Genomic DNA, 23,185 nt, shown 5'->3' with positions numbered 1-23,185 from the left:
TGCACGTCTCTTTAATGCATATGATATATAATATAATGCATAACCATAGTTCTTTAATGCAAATAAAGTTGGCTGATTCCACAGCTATAGACTTGGGCATTTGGTTACCAATGTATAATTATACAAGTATCAAGGTCATTTTGTATGTGATTAAAATTTTCAATTCAGTCTGAACTAGCCCATGTTCATCCTAGAATAGAGCAGCAGATGATGTTATGTTAATCTTCTCCCAGTGACCTCCTATTCTCTGTGTGTTCTGTGTTTCGGGAAGGCACGTCAAGTGTTGCAAGAGCATGGAGTGGCACCTTTGATGAACTTCTTAGCAAACAGATTGGCCAGTTTTTCAGGACATACTTCAAAATGAATTATACTGGCCTCGCGGAGTATCCTGACTTTTTTGCTGTGTGCCTTATACTACTTCTGGCAGGTAAGAAGGCCAGTCTCCTCCTCCCTGAGATGAGCCAGACTTCATTACCCCAGCAAAATAAGTTACCACTGGATTGCGGGCCCGAGTTCCCAAGATGAGGCAGCGTATTTATGTGTTTAGGTTACTACTGGGGATCTGTGGGCCTCATCACTGGCTAGAATCACATTTTTTTTTTTTATGTGATAGATATGTTTTACAAAATAAATCTAAATTGTGTGGAATGGGAGAAATAGCACTTCTACATAAATGGTACTTGGCATGCACTAAAGAACAGGATAAGGCACATCATTGTAATAGGGATTGGAGATTTGCAGAGATGAAGTTTCAGTAAGGAAGAACGTACACTTTTGGCATTATTTTATCTTGTTAGCTATGATGAGGATATTGGCAAGCATACAGTTTCTAGAAGAATTTCTGTCTATTCATGCCTACATCTATGTAATGGAGGTATCTAGCTGAAAAGGAAGTATAATCAAGTCACCTGTTGTTTTTTAATGTAGATACTATGTGGACAAACATGCTTGGGACTAGAATTTTCCCATTTCTATCAGTCATGTAGCATAGTGGTTTAGAAAGACACAGGAATTAGAATCAGAACAACCAGATTTTCAGTCCTACTTTGCCACTCACGGTCTTTGGACCACTGAATGACATTAAAAAAAAAAAAATCTTCCTGTGACTCAGTTTGTTCATCCATAAAATGGGGATATCAATGTCTATCTTGTACAGACCTCCTGCCGGGTACCTAGTGAGCACTTAGATGGCAGGCTTTTTTATAGGCATACTTAATGCCTGCTGCCACCTTGTATTTGTTTGGATTACTTGAACATTCTATTTTGATTGCCATCCTTACTTGCACTCTGCTTAAACTAATCAAGAATTTTACTATGAATAAAATCTATGTTCTCACTTCCTGCCTGATGTGCCCTGGATAATCTGCCTCTTATTTCCCTGTGCAACCTTCTCTCCAGCTGCTCTCTCCCGTGCTTACAAAGGTGTGACAGATATGTCTTTCTATAGTGAACGTTTTACTTATAAAATTATGTAATTTAAAAAATAGCTTTACCTTTAAAAAGTTAGTCATTAACTATTTTTATGTAGGGCTAGGGATATGAACAAAATTTATAGCTCTAAAATATTTGACATTTTGTCTGTAATGTCAAGAAAAATTGCAACAATTGTTTTCAACAGGTGATATATGTCATTTGGTTTGGTTTATAAACAGCCTAGCTAACATTAAATCTGTTACATCATATTTTATTTAGGGATGGTTTCAGTGATCTTAATGTATTCAGCTTTAATCTCTAAGCGATGAGAAGCATGTAGCTGTGATGCAGTTAGAATCATGAAAGGCCATGGCAGAACTCAGACGTTGGCCTTCAGCATTATCCTGTGTCATTGACCAGCATGTTTTTACTTTATACATAGGCTAACCTTGCATGGCAGTCTGTCTTTAGACCATCTGAAGGTCAAAACCTCCGATTATAAATTTCAATTCCTATTGTAATACTAAATGTCATCTGAAGCTTTTGCTTTATTTGAGACACAGGGAAGTGTATGCAGTGTTTAGAGGAGATGGTCATTGGTCTCTAATCTATTGGCAGGAAGTGGGGATCTCAGAATAGAAGCCTGCCCCTGGGGCATTGGGAAACTCATAAAACATGGCTGTGGGTTTATTTTTTCCAAGTGGATAGGGGTGAGGTGAATAGAGTGTGTAGGTGTATAGAGGTTTCCAGTGTGACAAAGCCAGTATGATGCTATTCATGCAGTTCCCTTTCTTTCATTATGGTTACATTATCCTAAAATTCTGGGAAGGATATACATAGAAGAGTGAAATCCAGGCGCCCTCTTCTTTACTTGGGTACTTTTGCTTATTCGATCCTGGGTGGCATTAGTTTATGGAAGAGGCAAGGAGTTCCGTGACACAGTCCCTTCGCACCATTCTCTCCCTAGTAGGAACAGGTAAGCTTTCTTTGGTCCATAATTCCTATCTTACGTAAGATGGATTAAGGATAAAAATATGATAAATACAGTCATGATAGAAGGAAACAAAGGTAAATGTTTGGGGTTAATATTGGGGAGAAGCTTTCTAAAGGTAGAAAAACTAAAGAGGAAAATTTTATGTTCTAAAGCTTTCACATACATATATAATCAGCACTAAGAATAAAAGTAAATGATAAACTGGGAAAAACGCATGCAATACATGACAGGCAGAGCGTTCCTTGCTTTATTATATAAATAAATCTTACAAATTGATAGAAATAGAATAACCTAATGGAAAAAAAATGGGCAGCTCCAATTGGGGCCAAACTTTCTGGAGAATATTTCGGATAATGTGAACCGAAAGCCTTGTATGAAGTGGCATGCCCTTGATGTGGTGTTACCTTACGTAACATTATTGTAAAGGAATAATTAGTGTACAAAGATTCTTATACAAGGGTGATAACGGGATGTCAGTACTACTAGTTAAGTTGTAAGACACTGTGAGTTACCTGTCAGTGTAGAAATAAGAGATTATGGCATCTTCATATTGTGGAAGAGAATGAGACTGTTAAAAATGAGGTTCTCTGTCACATGAGAACGTGTTTGTGTGCATGCATATGTGCTCACTCCCAAAATTCTGGAGGAGAGATTTTACTTGATCTTTGTTTCCTTCATATTTTTTCTGTATCTTCAAATTACTTGAATAGGAAATTGATGGCTTTTATAATCTGAATATAAAATAAAACTATTAAAATGAGAATTGATTCTCAAAAATATCCTTTTGGTGTGACAGTTGAAGAATTATTTGGTTGTTTGTATTCTGTAAATAAGAAGCAGATGGATGATTTGATTGAACTTTTATTTTCAAAATTTTGCAATCACTAACCTTGAGATGGCTTCTTCAGAAGAGCATTTCATTAAAATTCAGTTGCTTTACCTCAATGTATCTGTTGGTAATAAAAGCTCAAGTTAACTAGATCTACTGATTTCCTGAAGTGTGGTGTCTCCTGACGAGGAGCACAGCCTGTCCTCTGAACCCAGCTTGTTTGTATGTAGGAGACATCACTACGCATTTAGAGGAGGCAAAACTGGGAATAGAAAGGGATAAATGTAAGTTAAATATATGAACTCTGGTAAAATAATATCCTAAGCCCTGTAACTATCTCAGAATGGCACTGCGGTTTGCTAAAACTTGGATAAAAATTAAAATACCCTTTCTTTGCCCGTAGGTCTTTTATCTTTTGGAGTGAAAGAATCCGCTTGGGTGAATAAGATCTTCACAGCTGTCAACATCCTGGTCCTTCTCTTTGTTATGGTTGCTGGGTTTGTGAAAGGAAATGTGGCAAACTGGAAGATTAGCGAAGAGTTCCTCAAAAATATATCTGCAAGTGCCAGGTATAATATTTGGGATTTTCCCCTTCTAATTTTGAGTAGTTACCCCCCACCCAGCCCCCCAATTGCTGCTTTTGTGTCTTATGTTACATTTTCCTTTACCAACCGTGGGTCTCAAGTTTTGTGCTTAGGAGAGATTTCTGAGGGTCTGTTCTATCCCAAGACTCTTCTTCCAAGTCTCCCCCTACGCACATAAATCCGTAAGCTGTGACACTGCTGAGCAGCTGTTTGCGGCCGGCAGGGGCTGGTTTCTGCATCAAGCTCTGCAGGAGGTAGAGGAGAAGAGGAGTGAGACCCTAGCCTGAGGAAGGGTGCTCTTTCCCCACCAAGGTGTGCCCCGTTCACAATCAGTGGGCGTTTTTGAGGCTTGCATCCCTTTGCGCTTCCGTCGGGAACACCATTTGGCTTCTTTGCATTCTTGCAGCCTTGCCTACTAAAGATACTAATCTTTTAGGCCTCAGTTTCTGGAGAATGTTATTGGTTGCAAAAGCAGAATTGTCTGTACATTTTACTTCAAACCTAATAGGCTCAAAAAATTAAATAAGTAATAATTATATACAAAAGGTTTCATCCTAAGATTTATATTAATGTTCCCGTGTGTAAATAAGATAAGGTTACAAATATATCTATTACATGAAGTGAGGTATAACTACATGTTTTTCTTTATGTATGTGTGTAGTTATTCTTTTGAGGCAAAAAATTAGTATCCTCTGGTTTTATACAATTTTTCAAAAATGTTTGTTTATTTTTGAGACAGGAAGTGTGAGCAGGGGAGGGGCAGAAAGAGAGAGACAGAGAATCCCAGGCTGTCACCGAAGAGCCTGATGCAGAGCTCGAACTCCCGAGTTGTAAGATCATGACCTGAGCCTGAACCAAGTGTCAGATGCTTAACCAGCGGGGTCATCCAGGTGCCCCTGGTTTTATACAATTTTTAATATGTTAGTAACGAATATATTATATATATATTATAATATGCATATAATATATTGTATAATCATATATTAACAATAATTAATATATTAACCTATGTTGAATAATAAAATATTCAACTTCAGTACTAATCAAGCTTAGAGAATTTGACTTCACCTTTTCCAGTGCCTCATTAGTAAAATTTATAAGTGTGCAGCCTGCCCAGCTGTCCGTGAGAAGAGGAAGTTTCATGTTTTTGTTTCAGAGCATGGCCCACTTACAGTGTCTCTGCTCTCCCCATCCGCTGGCTGTGAGTTCTAGCCAGAGTGGATCTGGGCTTTGTGCTGATGCTATTGATCAGCCTCCAGTTGAGTGTTAGCAACCTAGCAGGGTGCCATTGTTGGGAACACCACTCCACTCTCTAGGACAGGGTAAGAAAATTAGGATTTACTTTTAATCTTATGTATGTAAGCTTCAAAGAGCTGGTGAACACAATAGCTTTCCAAGGATGTACTCTGAGACAAACCACTAGAAGTTTTCTATGAAAGTAACTTCCCATCGTGTCTGTTTTCCTCCTTAGAGAGCTGCCTTCTGCAAACGGAACGAGTGTCTACGGGGCTGGGGGCTTCATGCCGTACGGCTTTGCGGGGACTTTGGCCGGGGCTGCCACCTGCTTCTATGCCTTCGTGGGATTTGACTGCATTGCAACCACTGGTAAGGGCAGAATCTTGGTTCCCTGTGGAAGGAAAGGTGCCCCTTCTTCTACACAAGTACCCACGGTGGCAGTAGAGGGTCAAGGAAAGAGTCAGATTTAGGGTAATCACGGCTGGTTCTGGACCCAGCTGTGACACCTGCTGTATGTGATCAAAAGAAACTTAATGAAACTTTCTAAGCCTTCCACATTGGTGAAATTGGGAGAGCCAGGGCCTACCCTTCATGTTACGAAGGTTACTTAAGATATAATGCACATGACAAATACTTTGCAAGCTGTCAAATATTTTATAAATGTTCGTCATAATTGCTGTCTTTAACCTTCAGTCTGGAAGTAACCTTCACTACTATCACAATGAGTAACAGATGAGGATCATGCTGTCTCTTTCTTAGTAGGATAAAATACAGTGTGGTGATTCTTTTCTCTTTATCGTGTGCAACAAAGTAATCATGCCAGAGTCACTCTTAGTGCTGCTTCTGGGTTCAGATTACTGTACGACCTTGTAATTGACCATTTGGGGGCACTGCAAATGCCAACTCTTATTAGAAAGATTCAAAGTACTATTTTTGTTATTGTTGAAACTGGAGCTTAATATAAATTGATACACTGGGTAGAAAAAAATTTACCTTCATGTTTATGGAAGCCTTCCGATCTAAGGCCCCACACAATGCCATGGCACTCATTTAATTTCTGTGGGTGAATCATTTTCCAAATGGATCGAGACTGCTCTTCTGTCTCAAAATATTTAATACTCTGGTATATCACGTATTTTTTTTCTAGAAATAGGAAACTGACCTGCATGATTTCTTGCTTTCTTTTCTTGCCTCTGGGAATTGGGATTTTGTGTAACAGCAAAGTAACCCCACGAAGAGAGAACATTTCATGTAGAATAGATGGAGCAAGCTAAGAAAAAAGGAGGGACAAAAGCTGAGTGAAATTACTAGGAAGGAGAAGAAGAATCCATGTTTTATTATCTGTTAATATTTTAATAAATATGCACGTGTTGTGTTTATGTCTCCTTAGGTGAAGAAGTCCGGAATCCTCAGAAGGCGATTCCTATTGGAATTGTGACTTCTTTGCTTGTTTGCTTTATGGCCTATTTTGGGGTCTCTGCAGCTTTGACACTTATGATGCCATACTACCTCCTCGATGAAAAAAGCCCTCTTCCGGTAGCATTCGAATATGTTGGATGGGGGCCTGCCAAGTACGTTGTTGCTGCGGGCTCCCTCTGCGCTTTGTCCACAAGGTACATTGCATTGCCCGGGAGCCGGGGGCCGTGGGCGGTACTGCAGGCGAGTCAGTGTTTACAGAATTGCTTTGATAGGTTTTAAAAATAATCCTAGTATAAGGTGTATGTTATGCAACTACATATTCTCTGATTAGTTTGACCAGAACTTTCATATAAAAGTCAAGTGATAAAACGTTTTTTACCCATCAGTTAAAAAGTCAGTTTTTCAAAATAATGGTGGTCTAAGCTTCAGTAGGAATGTGTACAGCATTGATACACATGTATACACACACACACACACACGTGTGTCACACGTCTTCCTATATGTATGTATGTATTATAACACTTCAGGATACTTATACCAACACGTTCCCTGCTGGCTTCAGTGTTGTCTGTAGTGCTACAGACCACCGAGATGTATGTGTGGACTTGACGTTTTCTGTTGTCTTCTTAAATAGTATCAAGTCCATGTGACTGGGCACTGCGTGCTGTGACATTGCCCAGTGTAGTGTGCGTTATGCTGTGAAACACTGAGACCCTTTCTCTTAGTGCTGATTTGCGTGAACTTGGTCTAGAAATGGAAACTAACTGCTTTGAAATTAATGGTGGAAGTTCATAGAGTGTCTCTGGGGGAAAGAAACAGGTCATGGAATCTCGAGCGCTTGGATTTTCAGGGGCTGTTTTCGTACTTGAAAATCCATGTCTCCGGTTCCCTGAGCTACTCACATTGCAAATTAACATGCGATTATGAGATATTTCATTCTAGCTTATATCTTGGATACTGTAGAACATTCCTAGAGAAAAGTAATCTCTTTGCCTGATTACTAATTTTTTAAGTGAAAAATATTTGTTAAAAGTCCGAATGGGGGGGGGGGAAGTCTTTTCATATAATTCATCAGCCTAGCTTTTCATCTCTCTCAAAAAATCCCGTTTGTTTCCTATTCAAGATAATATTTAGAAGCAATTACAAGTTGCCCCCATTGGTTTCAGCCACCTGCTAGTGTTGAGTTTTATTCTGAAGAGTTTGAAAAATCTGAACTATGAAGACATCATGGGCTTAGAAGATAGATTTATCTGTGATCAGGCTCTATTCAGCTTTATCAAAAGATAAAGAAGAATGAATTTTTAAAACAATATTTTACATATTTTCTTTCAAATGGTTATTATTTTTTTATAACTAAGTATGGATTGATGCAGCCACTAAACACAAAGAAATATGAAACATCTAAAGCAAAGAGCATTTTCTTATAACTTTGCTGTTCCTGACTTTTAATCGTGGCTACTTCTATGTATTAAATTTACAGTAAGTTGGGTTTTTTTTACTCTCTCTCTCCCAAATATCTTATGATGCTGGGTATCATTACTAATTTGATCAAATGTCAGGTTATATTAGGAAAACTAATGGTAAAATAAATACAAGAAGTACATAATTATTGAATAAATGAAGCGACGATTCTATGAATTCAAATTACTTAATCTCTTCTTTAATTTCATATCAGTTTAGAAATTTTTTTTTGAGTTATCGCCACTAAAAATGTCTTAATGCTATGAATGGTTTTGGTTTTCTTAAGTCTTAATTATTTGGTTTTAATTCAGTAATAATCGTGGGCATGCACGAATTACTTGCACTATTGTTCTTAGCGTGATAAGCGTGCCGGGCAAATATCTACAACAGAATAATTAGCACAATGGTAAATATTGGAAAATATTTTTAAATGCCCAATCATAACCCATTTAAAAATAACAAGACATCATAATCACAGTTGTGATGCTGCGTTTTATCCACGTACTTAATTTCAGTTCTGAAATGTAATCTTGCATGAATGTGTTTGCCATACTGCATGTGTTTGCTTTTTATTCAGTCTGCTCGGATCCATTTTCCCAATGCCGCGTGTAATCTATGCTATGGCGGAGGATGGGTTGCTTTTCAAATGTCTAGCTCAAATCAATTCCAAAACGAAGACACCACTAATTGCTACTTTATCATCGGGTGCGGTGGCAGGTGAGAGAAAGTTGACTTTTGTTAAGAAAAGGGGGATCTTTTCTTTATCAAGGATTCTGAAGAGAAATGCAATTAGGTAGTTTTCTGTTTTATGTTAAGGTCGATAACTTTTTTGTGAAGGTTTCTTTTTTTTATTTTTTTTGGGGGGGGCATAGGTTATGCATTTTAGTGTGTCCGGCCTTTACCTGTGTATACCTGTCTAGAATCATACTTGTAATAACTTACGTGTGGATTATGAATTTTTCTGTTCTAGTCTTCTGGGCTCTATGTTTCCTTTACCCCGAATTCTATTTGCCATGGCCCGAGACGGTTTACTGTTTAGATTTCTTGGCAGAGTGAGTAAGAGGCAGTCACCGGTTGCTGCCACGTTGACGGCAGGGGTCATTTCTGGTAAGCTTTACAAACATAGGATTCTTCAGCATTGGCCTTGAGCGTTTTATGCGCATGCATGGACATGTAAAGAGGGTCTGCTTGCTGTGCTTGTAAGTTAAGAAGAAAAAAATCACTGAATAATTAGGTTATGAGCATTGGGATCTGAAAACTGTGGTGGTGGTGGTCTACTGAAATTCATCCTTAACTGACCCTTGGGGATTTTTTACTATTTCATAATTTTAACTTTTTTGGGTGCCTGACAAATGTGCCAAGGGTTATAATGGGTCTTCACTGTTATTTTTTTACTCATTTTTATTTAAGAATAAGAAATGTCAAGGTAATTTATACTTGACTGTGGTAATCACTGCCGTCAGGGCGGGGGATACCTGCCTGCCTGGACCACCGTGGTTCTCTAAGACGTACTAACAGCTGTTTCTTCTTAAACCCCTCTTGGACTCTTGTTTTTTGCCTTGAACTGTTTTGGTGTTTAAGGCAAAAGATTTACACGATCTGAAGAGAAACCAGAGTATATTTTGGTGTTTAACTCATGTTAAAAAAAAACTCACAGATGCCTACCTTTAGGGATGTCTTAATATCTGTGTAAAATGCCACTAGTCAGATCCTTATTCCCTGCAGAAATTTTCAAGGAAATTCTACAGACCGAGAGAATGGCCTTCAAGGTCCTGTTACAGGAAGCAAGGGAGAGACTTCAGCAAGCTTTATAAACCTATTTGGTAGTAGAAATACAAACCAAAACTGATAACTTGGTTGAGACTCTGCATTTGGGGGAAATTACAGAATGCCAATGCTTAAATTATGCCTGAAATGGTTTTTTTTTCGGAGTCAGAAAGTATTTGTCTAAACAACTTCACATTGTAAATGTTTTCTAATAAATTTGGCAGTTTATTAGACATATTGGAAGGTAAAGTCACTTATTTGCTTAACGCTTATATTCCTGCCCCCATAAAATAGAGGTTGCACTAGATTATTTAAAGCCCATTTTATTACTTAACAGTGCATTATGCTAGTGAAAAGAGTTTATTAATCTTGACAAAGGATCATACATTTTATTTATTCCATAAAAATGTTTATTTTGTCCCAGTGAACTCTTGCCCAGCAGTACTTTATTTTATATTCAGAGTTTTACAAAATACATCCTTCTTTCTTCAGGAAGAATTTAATTTGGCAACATAATATATTGACATGAATAACTGAAAGAGGATAATTGTAGCAGAAGGCTTTTTCTTAGTGTTCTGAAATACTATATTTTTGTTATTCTACTCCCACACCTCCCTGGGATCAGAGAGCTTATCTGGGTAATTAATCATTCTCCTCCATCTCACTACTTATTTTGCTATTTGTGATTCTTACAAAACATACTGAAATTGTAGTATTCTAATGTGTAAGTATACTAGCAATGGAAGGTTTTCAAAGTAAGGCATGAGGTGCATTTAAAGAAATGATGTGGAATGTAGAAGGGACCTGGGGAAGCAGGTAGAGGTAGGGTTACATGGGATTCTGGTGTCACCTCATAGTTGTAGCCTTGCTAAGTTACAACTGCAAGGTTGTCTGTAAAATGAGGATCGTTATCAGGTCAAACCATGTGAAAGTACTAGTTTGGAAGTCAAAAATGGTCAAATTCCGGCCACTGTGTATAGTTAAGCCTATATAATTTCCCCTTTCTAGTAGGATTATTGGATTAAAGATAAATTGAGATCATAGAGCTATAAAGCTTGCTAAGAGACATCTGGTCCACCGTGGGATTAGAATGTGGTGTTTCTACTTAACGAAGATTGAGGCAACTGTGTGGTCAAGTCGGTGTTATTAGTATTTGATGTTTCAATGGAGAAAAAAATTGCCAAGTACAAGTTAACTATTCAGCTAGAAAGTATATTTTGCCTCATAACATTACTGCAATTTGGGTGTAGGACATAGATTCATCTTGCAAATTTAGTTCATCTTCCCCAAGTGAGGGGTTTTAACCAGCGTGGAATTTCACCTATACCAGAAACATAATTTAATTGGAAATTACTTTATTTCGTATATGTATAATTCAGGATGCAGATGGAAATTCAAATGATGGTGGGACATCTCTAATGAAAGCTCCTCTATTTGAATTTCTTACTGGCTGTTTCAGAAGAGCTAGTCCTCATTTCTGAGCAATGTTTTTCTTTTGAAACATCAAAGGGGAGTGTTCTGTCATGATATTTTCACTCTTTGTCAGGCCAATATTTTTTAAGTAATCAAAGTAGACGTGTTTTATACTTGATAGACAGCCAAAGGGTTTTGAAGTTTCACTCCAGTGTATATGACCTAAGGAACATCTTTTTAACTGAGAGAAATACAGTTTCTGTAGTTTGTTTGATTTACCATTGGTACTGAGACCATAAAGTGCCAGTTGTCCCTGATGTGAAAGTTATCAGCTGTATGGAGTTACATCCTAGGCCGTTCTCTTTACCATTCTGCTCTTCCCCCAATAGCTGTGATGGCATTTCTTTTTGACCTGAAGGCGCTTGTGGACATGATGTCCATTGGCACGCTCCTGGCCTACTCTCTGGTGGCAGCGTGTGTTCTCATCCTCAGGTGAGTGTCCTCGTCCGTTCCCGTGCAGGGAATCAAGAAAATTAGGACTCACCATCCTTGCTTTCGAGGAGCTAGTGGTCTCACAGAGGTGAGGGGTCATGAGCAGAAAAACATCAATATAAAGTATCATAAACACACTAAGTCCTTAGCAAAGAATTAATGTTTATTTTTAAGAGAGAGCATGAGCTGGGGTGGGCAGCAAGAGAGGGAGACACAAAGTCCGAAGCAGGCTCCATGCTCTGAGCTGTCAGCACAGAGCCCAGCACGAGGCTCGAACCCAGGAACCATGAGATCATGACCTGAGTGGAAGTTGGATGCTAAACTGACTGAGCCACCCAGGAGCCTCAGGCCTTACTTAGCAAATAATTAAGTACAGTTGATAATTAGCAGTAAGTCGGCCTAATCTATATGAATGACAAGTTCTTATAATGTATAAAAACACTTAAAAATATACTATCTTTTGTCCCAGTATTTCATCTGCTAAGGTTTTATAATAAAGATTTTAACCAAAGAGGACATACAGATATATAAATATAGCGATATCTATATGTATATCTGTATGGATATAGAGACAGATAAAGGATGTTTATGAGAAAGGTAATTTGCAATGGTGAAAAAATTGAGCTGAGCTGCATACCAATAGCAGAATGGTTAAACAAATGAGGGTACTCTTTTTCTTCTACAGCAAATAACATGATACTTACTTATATGAAGAAATGTATCTGATTCACCAAACCTGTATTAACATCTGAATTTATTTAAATAATACCACAGATTTACATGAAGAAATCATACATATGCATTTATGCCGGGCTGAAATTGCCCCACAATGCTGGCAGGGATTAACACTAGGTAGTAGTTAGTACTATGGGTAGTTTCGATTTTCTTCTGTATATTTTGTCTTATTTTTTTCCTCAGTGAGCATATTTCTTCTTTAGATTGAGGACAAATGTTACTTTTACCTTTAAGGAAAGGCTTCTCAGAGGAAGGAGACCACACTGAGGAGCCTGGGGCAGATCTTGGAGGTGAAGTAGGCTGGAGAGGAAGAGGATTGATACAGGGAGTTGGCAGGCACCGGGCTGGGAGGGGGCGGAGTGCCGGGCGGAGCTCAGCGGGGTCACACCGGAGGGCGGGAGAGGAAGACAGGCCCGAGAGGCAGATTGCCAGCGGCCGTGGAATGCCCACCGGAAGACTGGATGTTCTTCTGTAGCTGATGCTTTACCAGTTTCTGTGCTATTTTCTTGAACCACGTTTTCTTTGGATTCAGATATTTTCAGGATAATCATCCTCTAGTCATAATCGCCTCATTGGGAAAATCTCTTCTGCATCTGTATGTCACGGTACCAGCCATGTACAGCCATGTAATTAAATGGCTGTCAGAGGAAATTCAGAGTTGCTGCCGATGTTTTACTGAGCAGGTTTGTGGCCTGGCTCAGCATGCTCTGGGCTGGCGTCATGACAAGTGTCAGTTTACTGCCCAGGCTGGGACCCTGCAAGGTGTCTCGCTTAGAATTTACGGTGACATTTGGGCCAAGTGTCTGTCTGGGAATGAAGACACGGACGTTTCTTTGGGGATAGGTACCAGCCCGGCTTATCTTACGAGCAGCCCAAGTGCTGTCCTGAGAAAGAGGCTCTGGGACCGTGTGCCAATGCCGCTTCGAAAAGCGAGTCCCAGATCACCATGCTGCAGGGACAGGGCTTCAGCCTGCGGATCCTCGTCAGCCCCTCGGCCCTGCCTACACAACAGTCCTCTTCTCTCGTGAGCTTTCTGGTGGGATTCCTCGGTAAGTCCTCCGACTGGCACGGTGTGTGCCGGTGGAGCGGGTCTGATGGTAAAGAGGGAAGAGGCCTACCTTGCCTTAGAACACATCTGCCACTGCCCTGAGCCCTGAAATTTCCGCCCAGCGGCTCACTGGTAGTGGAGAGCATGATTAGTGGGGTAAATGTGTCGTGTCACTGAAGAAGCAAGGTGTGAGTGGCTGCTGTACAAAACTGGTACATCTCGGTGGCTGTCGGGTGCTCCCGGGAACACCTGCCAGTAACGAACCGGGACACGATGTAGAACATCTTGTTTGCTTACCCACGGTTACGTAATCAGTGATATTTTCAGCCACATTTACTGAGCACCGGCACCGTGCCAGGAGCGCTCTGGGCACTGGGCATTGCAAGAGTGGCCCCTGCTCTCAGTAGGCTTTAAGGAACAGGATTATTAGGAACAGGACCTAAGGAAGCACAGGCTTCCCCGGAGCACAGAGGAGTGTTGTGAAGGTCAGAGAAGGGCGGGCGGGTAGTGACATCACCTTCTGAAGTAGGGAAAAGGCACAGATCGTGTATTATTTGTCTGCATTAACAATCACTGTTTCCCACCATGGACAATGGGCAGACCTGCCATTTCCCATTTGAGAACAGAAAGTATCCCATCAACGCATGTGGTGCAGTCAGAGAGTGTAGCAAAGGAGGACCCAGAGGTCGCCTGGGCAGGAGGACAAGATGGTAGTGCCAGGAGGGGAGGAGAGGACCGTCAGGAGGAAGCCTGTGGCGGTGTTCACGTCAGTGGAACCAGCCACGTCTTCCTGTAATGGAAATGAAGACTCTTAGTATTTGACAAAGAAGATACTGAAATAACTTGATCGAAATAGACTGCTTGAAGTGAGGGCATCCGAGTGACGCGTGTGCTGACTTTGTTCTCCATGCGCATCACTTTACAGCCTTTCTGGTTCTGGGCCTGAGCGTCCTGACCACGTACGGGGTCCACGCCATCGCCCGGCTGGAGGCCTGGAGTCTCGCTCTGCTTGTGCTCTTCCTCGGTCTCTGCGCCCTCGTCGTGCTCACCATTTGGAGGCAGCCCCAGAACCAGCAGAAAGTGGCCTTCATGGTACGAATCGTGAACGTTAGAGGCCCTGAATATTACGCACAGTTTCTCTCCTGTGTTCGTTTTATAAGTTAAAAAAATCACTTCTGATGAAGTTAACCAGGAGCAAGAGTGTTTGTCTTAAGGATTCTCTCTGCTTAGCTTTTCAAAACCTTGAATATGCTCCTATCACATTATTAAGTATAATAGTAAACAGATTTCTTGTCAAGTAACCTGTGGTATCAAAGAAGAAGAAGATTTTATTTTAAATTATTCCCACTAAAAGCCCCTCTGCTATAATTCTTCTGTTGGATTTGAACTAAGAGCAGGTTTGGGCTTGAAGAGAGCTTCCTGGAAGGATCCCCCTCAGATGCCAGGTGTATCCAGACTTTCCGGAAGCATGCCCTGCTGATATCTGAACCAAACCAGTAAACCCTAAACTAATCCAAACCCTAACATCCACTGCAGATGTTAGCAGGCTGGGTGGACCCCCTGTTGCTCTGGGCTGAGCTTCACGAGTGTGAAATGGGACGCTCCTGTTAGTACCCCCTCCAGGAACGGTTTTTCTTCAGGTGGTCCTTTTTTGTAAGGATATAAGCTTACTGAGACAGCGTGACGGCACAGATGTCAAGGTCCTTGTCACCATGTCGACACCGTTTGGGGAGTGTGCTTCCCAAATACAAGTATAGTGAAGATGTTTCTCCCCCTTAGGTTCCATTCCTACCATTTCTGCCGGCCTTCAGCATCCTGGTGAACATTTACTTGATGGTCCAGTTGAGCGCAGACACGTGGGTCCGGTTTAGCATCTGGATGGCGCTTGGTGGGTCTTGTAATGGTTTAGCTTGCTGAACCGTGGCTCTGTCTTTCCAGCTTCGTGCGCTGTGATTAGAGAAATGCGTCCCCTCCCCTTCCTGGAAGCAGAGGGTTTTTCTCAGTTTCTTCCTTTCCCAAATTTTAGATCATCAGAGTACTTACTTTTCCAAATGTTTTCAGATCCCTTTTTTTTAAACTACATTTTCCCAGTAACCCTTTAGGTTCTGCTTTCTCCAATTAATGGGAGAGAAAAAAAGGAAGCCCCAAAAAGTCAAAGGATCAAATTTGTGAACTATAAGACTTTGATGCCAAAGCCCGTTCTTGTCAGTGTAGCAGTGGACTTCTGGAGATAGTTTGGTTTTGTGTTGTTTTTTAATTTTTTTAATGCTTATTTATTTTTGAGAAAGAGCCTGAGCAGGGAGGAGCAGAGAGAGGAGACACAGAACTCGAAGCAGGCTCTAGGCTCCATGCTGTCAGCACACAGCCCGACACGGGGCTTGAACCCACAAGCTGTGAGGTCATGACCTGAGCCGAAGTCAGATGCTTAAACGACTGAGCTGTCCACGTGCCCCTGAAGACATTTTGAATGAGATAATAGCAAGAAATTTCTTTTCCGCTCACGTGAGTGAGCTTATTTATATCTATAGTACACTGTTTTTCATTATGATTCCTTTCCTGTGTGAAATATTGAGTCATAAAATAAGAGTTTACATATGTCGTAACCAAAGCCCTGAGCACTTGTCTTAAAAATGTGAGGAGAGGGGCGCCTGGGTGGCTCAACTGGTTGACTGTCCCACTCCGGCTCAGGTCCTGATCTCCATTTGTGAGTTTGAGCTCCACATCCGGCTGGATGCAGTCAGCACAGAGCCCTCTTCAGATCCTCTGTCTTCCTCTCTCTCTGCCCCTCCCCTGCTCCCGCTGTCTCTATCAAACATAAATAAACATTTTTAAAGGAAATGTGAGGAGAAATGTCTATAAGTTGAAGCAGTGAGAAACGAGAGCTAAATCTGCATTGTTTGGGTCGCCCAAGCAGTTGAAGAGTGTGCTTTTTGACAGTCCTCCCCTTGGCTTAGCAAGAATAAACCTAACTCACCATTGTCTGTGTAATTATTTGCTTTGGCTAGAAATTAACTTTATTTCAATTTCAAGCCCCCAACCCACTTGAGCAATGGGAGATCTGACCTCCCTCAGTTTTGCTCATCTCCCTACATGCACACTAGCGTTCTGCCCGTACTTTGGGGCCCTCACACTGGGCCAGGGAACTGGGGTGCTGGTGCCTCGGGACACAGTTACCCATCCACACAGGTTACACCGGGTTGTTCTCTCTTCCTGTCACTGTGGCCACTTCTCATTGGTGCTTGTGTTGCTTCAGGGCCCGGATCCTGACAGGAATCCCGCCAGTGAGCCCCCCCCTCAGGGTGGAGCCACGCAGCCATTCCTTAGTGGTCCTGCTGCCAGGGGGCAGAGCCCAGAACCCCCAGGGCACAGGACTCTGGAACTCTCTCCCCTCCTCCAAGCCCAGAAGAATCTTTTTTTGAATCTGGCAGAGAATTTAATGCTTTCTGCCTTTCCACGCGCCCTTGCTCCTTTCCTCAAACCCAGTCCACTGTGGCTTAATGTACTTGATCTTAGTTAAGAGCATCAACTTTGGAGCTAGACTCTCTTTGAATCTCCGTCCTCCATTTATTCACTGTGTGGCCGAAGCCAAGCTGCCTTTGTTTCTGTGCCTGTTTCTTTGTAAAATGGTGATGATGGTACCTTTCTGTGGGGAGAGAGAGAGCTGGGTCTTTAAACCATCGAGGCCATGAGAGAAAGTAGAATCATTCCTCCACGTGCCTGCCCCAATGCTAGTTGTAGCCTACTTCCCATTATTTTAGATGGGAATTATAATGCATTTCACATCAACCCCAAACTCTCAACCAATTTTTAAGTATATAACTCAAAGCAAAATGCCTACATGTAAGTAATACACTATCTGGTGGGGATACTTAAAACCTTTGCCTCTAATTCCCAGCCAGCATAACTGTTAATAACTAGTTGCTTTGTACACACTTGTTTGGCCTCTCCTGGTGACAGTAACATGTTGACACATGTCCTCTTTGTTTACGTAGGGCATGCTTTCCAAAGTACCTCACTGTGACTCTGACCCCCCACCTGTGTTTGGGATGTCATTCTGAGGTTTTACCCCCGCCCCCGTCCTTTTGTTTAGACTAGTATTGAGTTTTGAGAAAATAAATATATTTTTTGACATCAGTGTCTGAAAACACCTACTGACAGAAATATACGCTCTATAAAGATTGGATGTTAAAAATGGAGAACCACATTGTGCTGGGAAAGCGTCCATGAGGGACCTGATGCAGGGAAATCCTCTTGCGTTCTGTCCTAAAATAGCCTGGAAAGAGAAGACAGAATATTAAGTTCTATATTAAACTTTCCACATTCAGACATTTTCTGACGTGCTTAAAACACTGATTTATTTTCTTCCTCAAAAAGGTTTCCTGATCTACTTCGCTTATGGCATTAGACACAGCCTGGAAGGCAATCCGAAGGGTGGAGAAGATGAAGAAGAGACTTACTCAGATAGCATTCATGCAGCCGCAGAAGAAAAATCTGCCATTCAAGCCAATGACCATCACCAAAGAAACCTGAGTTTGCCTTTCATATTCCACGAAAAGACGAGCGAATGCTAACGCTTGCAGGCGCCGAGCTGGTCCACAGTCCTGACGTACCTGTCCTCCGTGGAGTAAACCGTGACAGTGTCAGCATCGTGCTGGGTTGCCGTGGGTTTGCTGCAAACATAGTTCCTTCACCCTAACTTATACTTACCTGGCCAGCACCTCCTCAGATGGTGAATTATGTACCTGGGGGGACCTCCCAAGCTCTCCCTCAGCGGTGAATACCCCCCAAATAGTGGGTGAGTGTGGGTGTGTGGGTGTGTGTGTGTGTAGCGGGGTCTATCTATGACTGTTGAAAGTGGGTTGTGTTTTACCACTACCCCATTACATTTTTCTGGTGTTGTCATTAATTGGTGGCTTGTAGCACATACTTTAATGGAGGCAATCCCTGAACAGAAAAGTGTTTCGTATGTGCCTGCTGCATTTGGGGACATATCTGTTGCTTTTCTCTACTAGGTTTCACTAATGTCAATTAGAACATGCTGAAAATGTAGTTACCCATCTTGGTGTCTGCCATTGGTCAGGAGCAAGAGCGGGGGATAACAAATGAGCCTTTTCTGTGACTTATGACTGCCAGGGTTTAGCACAGACTTTTTGTCTACAAAGTATGGGAGTTTTCCCAAACGTCATCCACCACAGGGGTTTGTATCTGCCACATACCACACAGGGCGAGAGTGGCGTTCCATGTCACCCGATGGGACCCTTTCAACCGCCGTCTTTTTTAAGAGATGTGCTCCTTATATATGAAGACTTAACCCGCTGTGAGTGCTGTGTGCCCCTCAGTCCAGTCAGGGCTACAGAGCAGTATGTGGGACCTACGTGGGCCCTTTATGCTAGAAAGTGAAGCTGGTCCCTGTGGCCAGAAAGCTCGAGTAAGTGGCAGTGACAAGGGTATATTTGAAAATCAGAGTTAGACCTAAGCTTGGAAAAGTCGACACTAAACATCCTTGTCTTTAAAGTCACTTAAAATAAGCCAGTAGAATCTTCTAGATCAGACAGTTGGAATGATTCACACTTTTTTCCATTACTTAATAAACTAATCATAGTTTAGTTTTTTTTTTTTTTTAAATCTCCTCAGGTACAGATTTCACTCCTTTGTTTCTGTTATTTTGTCTTTTGCCCTAGATATGAGGGGCTATAGTAGCAAAGTATGTCTATTACATGCCAAAGAGGAGAACTGAAGGGACATGGGAAGAAAAAATTCCCCTGTTCTGAGTTTAAAGTGCCTATTCAGATATTAAATTTCATTTGACCCAGTTTGAAGGGTTTGGATCTAATTTGCCTTTGATGTTTCTTTTGGAAACATTCAGGAATGTTTCTTCTTCTCCCAATCCCATAAATTGTTTGGCACTTTTTATCTCATTTATTTTTAATTGACCACACTAAATCTATTAATAAGAACTCTAGTATTCTATAATAACCCAGCAGTGATTGGGGAATAAAATATTTTGGTTAAGTACATGATCATTTAAAACCTCCAGCCTCCAAAAAATGTAACCCAATTGAATTAAAGCTATATAAACACAGTAACCTTTATATAAGTAAATGATTTGTTTTTACATGTTAGATTCTCTACTTACTATATTTTACTTCAGAGGATTCTCTCATAGTGGACTATTTCTCTGCAGTGTGCATTGCTTCTCATGAATTGTTTTTCTTGCAAATAATTACATGGTTTACTAGCTGAGGCTAGAGGCTAACATGTGTATGTATGTTACATACATGGGTTACATTCCCAGGATGTACGTTGTCAGGCACGCCAGTTGACCAGCTTAATCGAAAGGCAAGGAAAACATTTGTTTTCTGACAGCACTTCCAAGAGATCAGTTATTTCACTGATGCCATTGAAAAGCAAGTTGTGATTGTTCTGTCAAACCAAGAGCTTATTGTGATTACATGTCCGGGAGCCAGGTCGAGCACCTGGGTTCCTGGCTGCTAGTGTTGCAGCATCCCTGACCTGGAACTCAGTACTGACATTCCACAGTTTCCAGGGTGCACATGGTAAGATCTGAAGCCCGGAATTCTCTTTCAAGCATGTTTCCCTAGAGAGGAAGAGTTGGATATGCAAGGGGTAAAATATTTTTGTTAGGACCTTAGGTATGATCACAAGTCCTTGCTGTGAGAGTAGCACACTGAGCACCCCTTTTTATTCTAGAATCAATCTAGAATAGGCCCTTAACACAGGGAACATAAGGAATTTCGTATACAAATGTTTAGGTATTTTACTGTAACAAAATCAAGAAATTTATTTAGAATGTGATAGGCAGCTAAAACTATTATGCCCACTGTGTTCAATTAGGAGCAGAATTTAGTTAAACATTATTTTTCCACATTAGAACACTTGGCAAACATAAATATCTATGAAAAGATGCTTTGTCAGTGACTGCTTTTTTTCTGTGAAGACTCAAATATGTGCTATATCCCTGTATGAGTGTGTGTATATATATGTATATGTCTGTGTATTTCAAAAAGTGTATAAGTCGGTTGGGTTTATGATGGGCTTTGGAAACAATACCATTATATGGATTTAAAGAAAACCCAATTGATGTGGAGAAAAAATAATGTTTTATATAGATAGGTATGCATATACAAAATTTTTAGGTTTTAAACTATTTTGCAATATACAGCAATTTTATATGTATGGTATTTTCTATAGATTCTTTAAGAAAGATATATTTATAATATAATATGGAATCACTAAACTCTAGTACATTTTAACAGGTGCTTTATAATCTGAGATGGAGCAGGGGAAGGAGGTGTTAGGGAATTTCTGTTTACTTGTTTCTGGGGTGCCTTTCCGGACTCTCTGTCTCGCTGTGTTTATTAGTAAAAGCCGTACTACTGGCTCCTTTACCAGCCACCCCCTCCTACATCTACATTCGTATTAAGAACAAAATCCTGCTTTTACTTTCTTAGGATTACCAAAATGTTTTGTTTAGATTTGACTGGTAATCAGTCACACTCACATAAACTCCTCTCCACGAATGAAAAAATACATACCCCGTATTCTCTTAGTCATGACTGAGTGAATACAGTTTAAATTACTTTTCTTTCCTCCACCGGGAAATACACTGTCTTAACATTTTCAGTGAGAAACTTATAATAGCATCATTATTTATGCCCTTGAAAAAAAGGGGAAAGATGACTTATGAGTAACCATATGAAGGCAGTGCCTACTCTCTAGTTGTAGCTATACAAATTCAAATTTAAAACAACTTATGAGAAAACTTGTATTAGAACTTTTGATAAATACCGAGATACAGGTAGATGATTGCTACCCACATTTTCCCCAGAGATAAACATCAAGAAAACCTCCTAAGACCAAAACCATCCTCTGGGGTATATACTTTAGAGAAAAAAACGAACTTCACTGTTTCCATCCATAGTTAATAGAAAATATCTGTTTCAGAATTATTTTCCTTTAAAATACAAAAGGCTCTCTTTTAATATAATGAATAAAGGATTTTTTTTAACTTTTTTTTAAATTACCAATGTATGTGCTGAGTCCTGGCAGTTGTTAACCATATTTTGAATCAGGCTATATTTACTGAGTTATTTTCTAAACTAATGTGAATGCTTAGCAGGGAGAGCAAGGCAAGTTTCTGCCCCGCGGTCCTGATAATGCCACACGAACAGATTAGTCTTCTTTCTCCGTGACGTTGTGCCAAGATTCCCGCTCTCCCTCGTGACACCGCTGCCTGATTGTCTCCTGATGTGCTCCGCGGTTAACACCCAAACTACAGTCCGCCCGGCATTTTAAAGGACTGGGTTTAGAATGTACATCATGGAGTCTTAAAATTCACATGATCAGCGTGAATTTGGGGGTAGGGAGAGAGGGGATTAAGTTGTTTTTTTCTTTTTGCTACTGCCAAAATAGTGCCTTCTCTGTACATTTCCTACTTACGTTCTCTGACATGTCCTAAAATATCAAGGGGAAAAGTACCAAAGTTCAAGTAGCAAATAATGCCAGCACAGTCCTGTAGATGTGCAAATAAGGTTGCTTAACTTTGTGGTTTAGCTGCGATTATTTTTTTCTCTTTGTATAATTATATTTAAACATTTTTAAATGGATTTCTGGTTTCTGGATTTTGAGAGGCCTGCTCTGTTTTTGTGGTTGTTGGTTGTTGTAACATTCAATATTGTTTATATGTACACAGTTTAGTCTTACTGATTTCAAACGTGTCTTGTGCTGGCTCGGCCCACGCGGCAGCCCTGTCGGCGGCGAGTAATAAATATCCTTCGCTTTTCTTCGCCCTGGCCGAAGCCACCGCTGTAATCTGGCCCGAAAGGCCCCTCGCTGACCACTGGTGCCCCGCGGGGGTCATGACCAGGGGCCCGGGCTGGTTCTAGGGTCAGGCAGCCTGCCAAGTGTAAGCGTCTAGAGCTAGCCTAGAGCTAGCCTTGTCGGGTGGGGTCTTGGGATGCTAGGCTGGGATGCAAAGTGAAAGACCTGTCACATGCCCGTGAGGAGGGTGGGGTCCGAATATCCCACGGACACATCGAGGTAAATGGTAAGGACTCAAGGAAAGGACGGCTGCTTCCTGGAACTGGTCCCACAGGGTTGGGCCACTGCAGTCCACGCCCGGGCACTGACAGCCTTGAGGTGGGAAGTGCACGGGCCCGGGCTCAGCTGGCGTCGCCAACAGGGCGGGGCCACTGGCCAGGCCTGGTGAAGGGGCATTTCCTCATTGGTGTCCGCCACAGCCACCCCCGTGCTCTACTGCTCTGTTTTGTCGTCATTGTACTTAACAGGAACTATTGATAGGACCCAGACCTACAGAAACTCTGTGTCTGTAAAACACCAACAGATGCATTGCCCTTGTCTGAATGTAAAGATTTTCTGTTTAGTAGATAATTTCAAATTTAAATGTTTTAAATGATAATCAGAGCTCCTTTTTACTTATAATGTTGGATTATGTTTTAGAAGTGTAATAAATAAAGACTATTGCTACTTTGCCACTGTAAAATATGCTTTCTAATGTGACCATGTGCTTTTTAAATAAATTGTAATATGACTTACGATAATAAGTATATGAATTACACATACCAAAAGCATACATGTCATACATTTATCTAATGTAAACTTTGGGGGGGGATGGGGGGAACCTTTAAACTCAGAAATATGGTGCAATGGAAATGGAAATGATTTTATTGTCAAGAATACTCACCTGGCAGCCTGAGGACCACCCGGTCCTGTAAGATAAAAGACATGTTTTCACATATCCTCAGTCCTCATGG

The 23,185-nt window shown here is 41.0% G+C and overlaps 1 protein-coding gene across 2 annotated transcripts in view; it reads left to right on the top strand.

Moving 5' to 3' along the window:
- The window catches only part of SLC7A2 (solute carrier family 7 member 2), a 34,643-nt gene extending 11,671 nt beyond the window's left edge, over positions 1-22,972 (top strand). The window contains exons 3-14 of one of the 2 annotated variants that reach the window (XM_029935080.1): positions 272-427; positions 3,640-3,805; positions 5,292-5,425; positions 6,447-6,669; positions 7,264-7,268; positions 8,521-8,653; positions 8,907-9,043; positions 11,506-11,608; positions 13,187-13,392; positions 14,317-14,483; positions 15,171-15,279; positions 17,766-22,972. In XM_029935080.1, coding sequence (XP_029790940.1) covers positions 272-427; positions 3,640-3,805; positions 5,292-5,425; positions 6,447-6,669; positions 7,264-7,268; positions 8,521-8,653; positions 8,907-9,043; positions 11,506-11,608; positions 13,187-13,392; positions 14,317-14,483; positions 15,171-15,279; positions 17,766-17,962 — 1,736 coding nt within the window. In that variant the 3' untranslated portion in view covers positions 17,963-22,972. Of the gene's footprint in view, positions 1-271; positions 428-3,639; positions 3,806-5,291; positions 5,426-6,446; positions 6,670-7,263; positions 7,269-8,513; positions 8,654-8,906; positions 9,044-11,505; positions 11,609-13,186; positions 13,393-14,316; positions 14,484-15,170; positions 15,280-17,765 lie in introns of both variants that reach the window. The other variant, XM_029935072.1, reaches the window with a different exon arrangement.
- The last annotated feature ends 213 nt before the right edge of the window (positions 22,973-23,185 follow it).

This window comes from Suricata suricatta, chromosome 1, assembly GCF_006229205.1.
Source record: "Suricata suricatta isolate VVHF042 chromosome 1, meerkat_22Aug2017_6uvM2_HiC, whole genome shotgun sequence".
NCBI lineage: Eukaryota > Metazoa > Chordata > Mammalia > Carnivora > Herpestidae > Suricata > Suricata suricatta.
The sequence above is the reverse complement of the archived record's forward strand: the minus strand, read 5'-3'. Positions and strand labels throughout refer to the sequence as shown.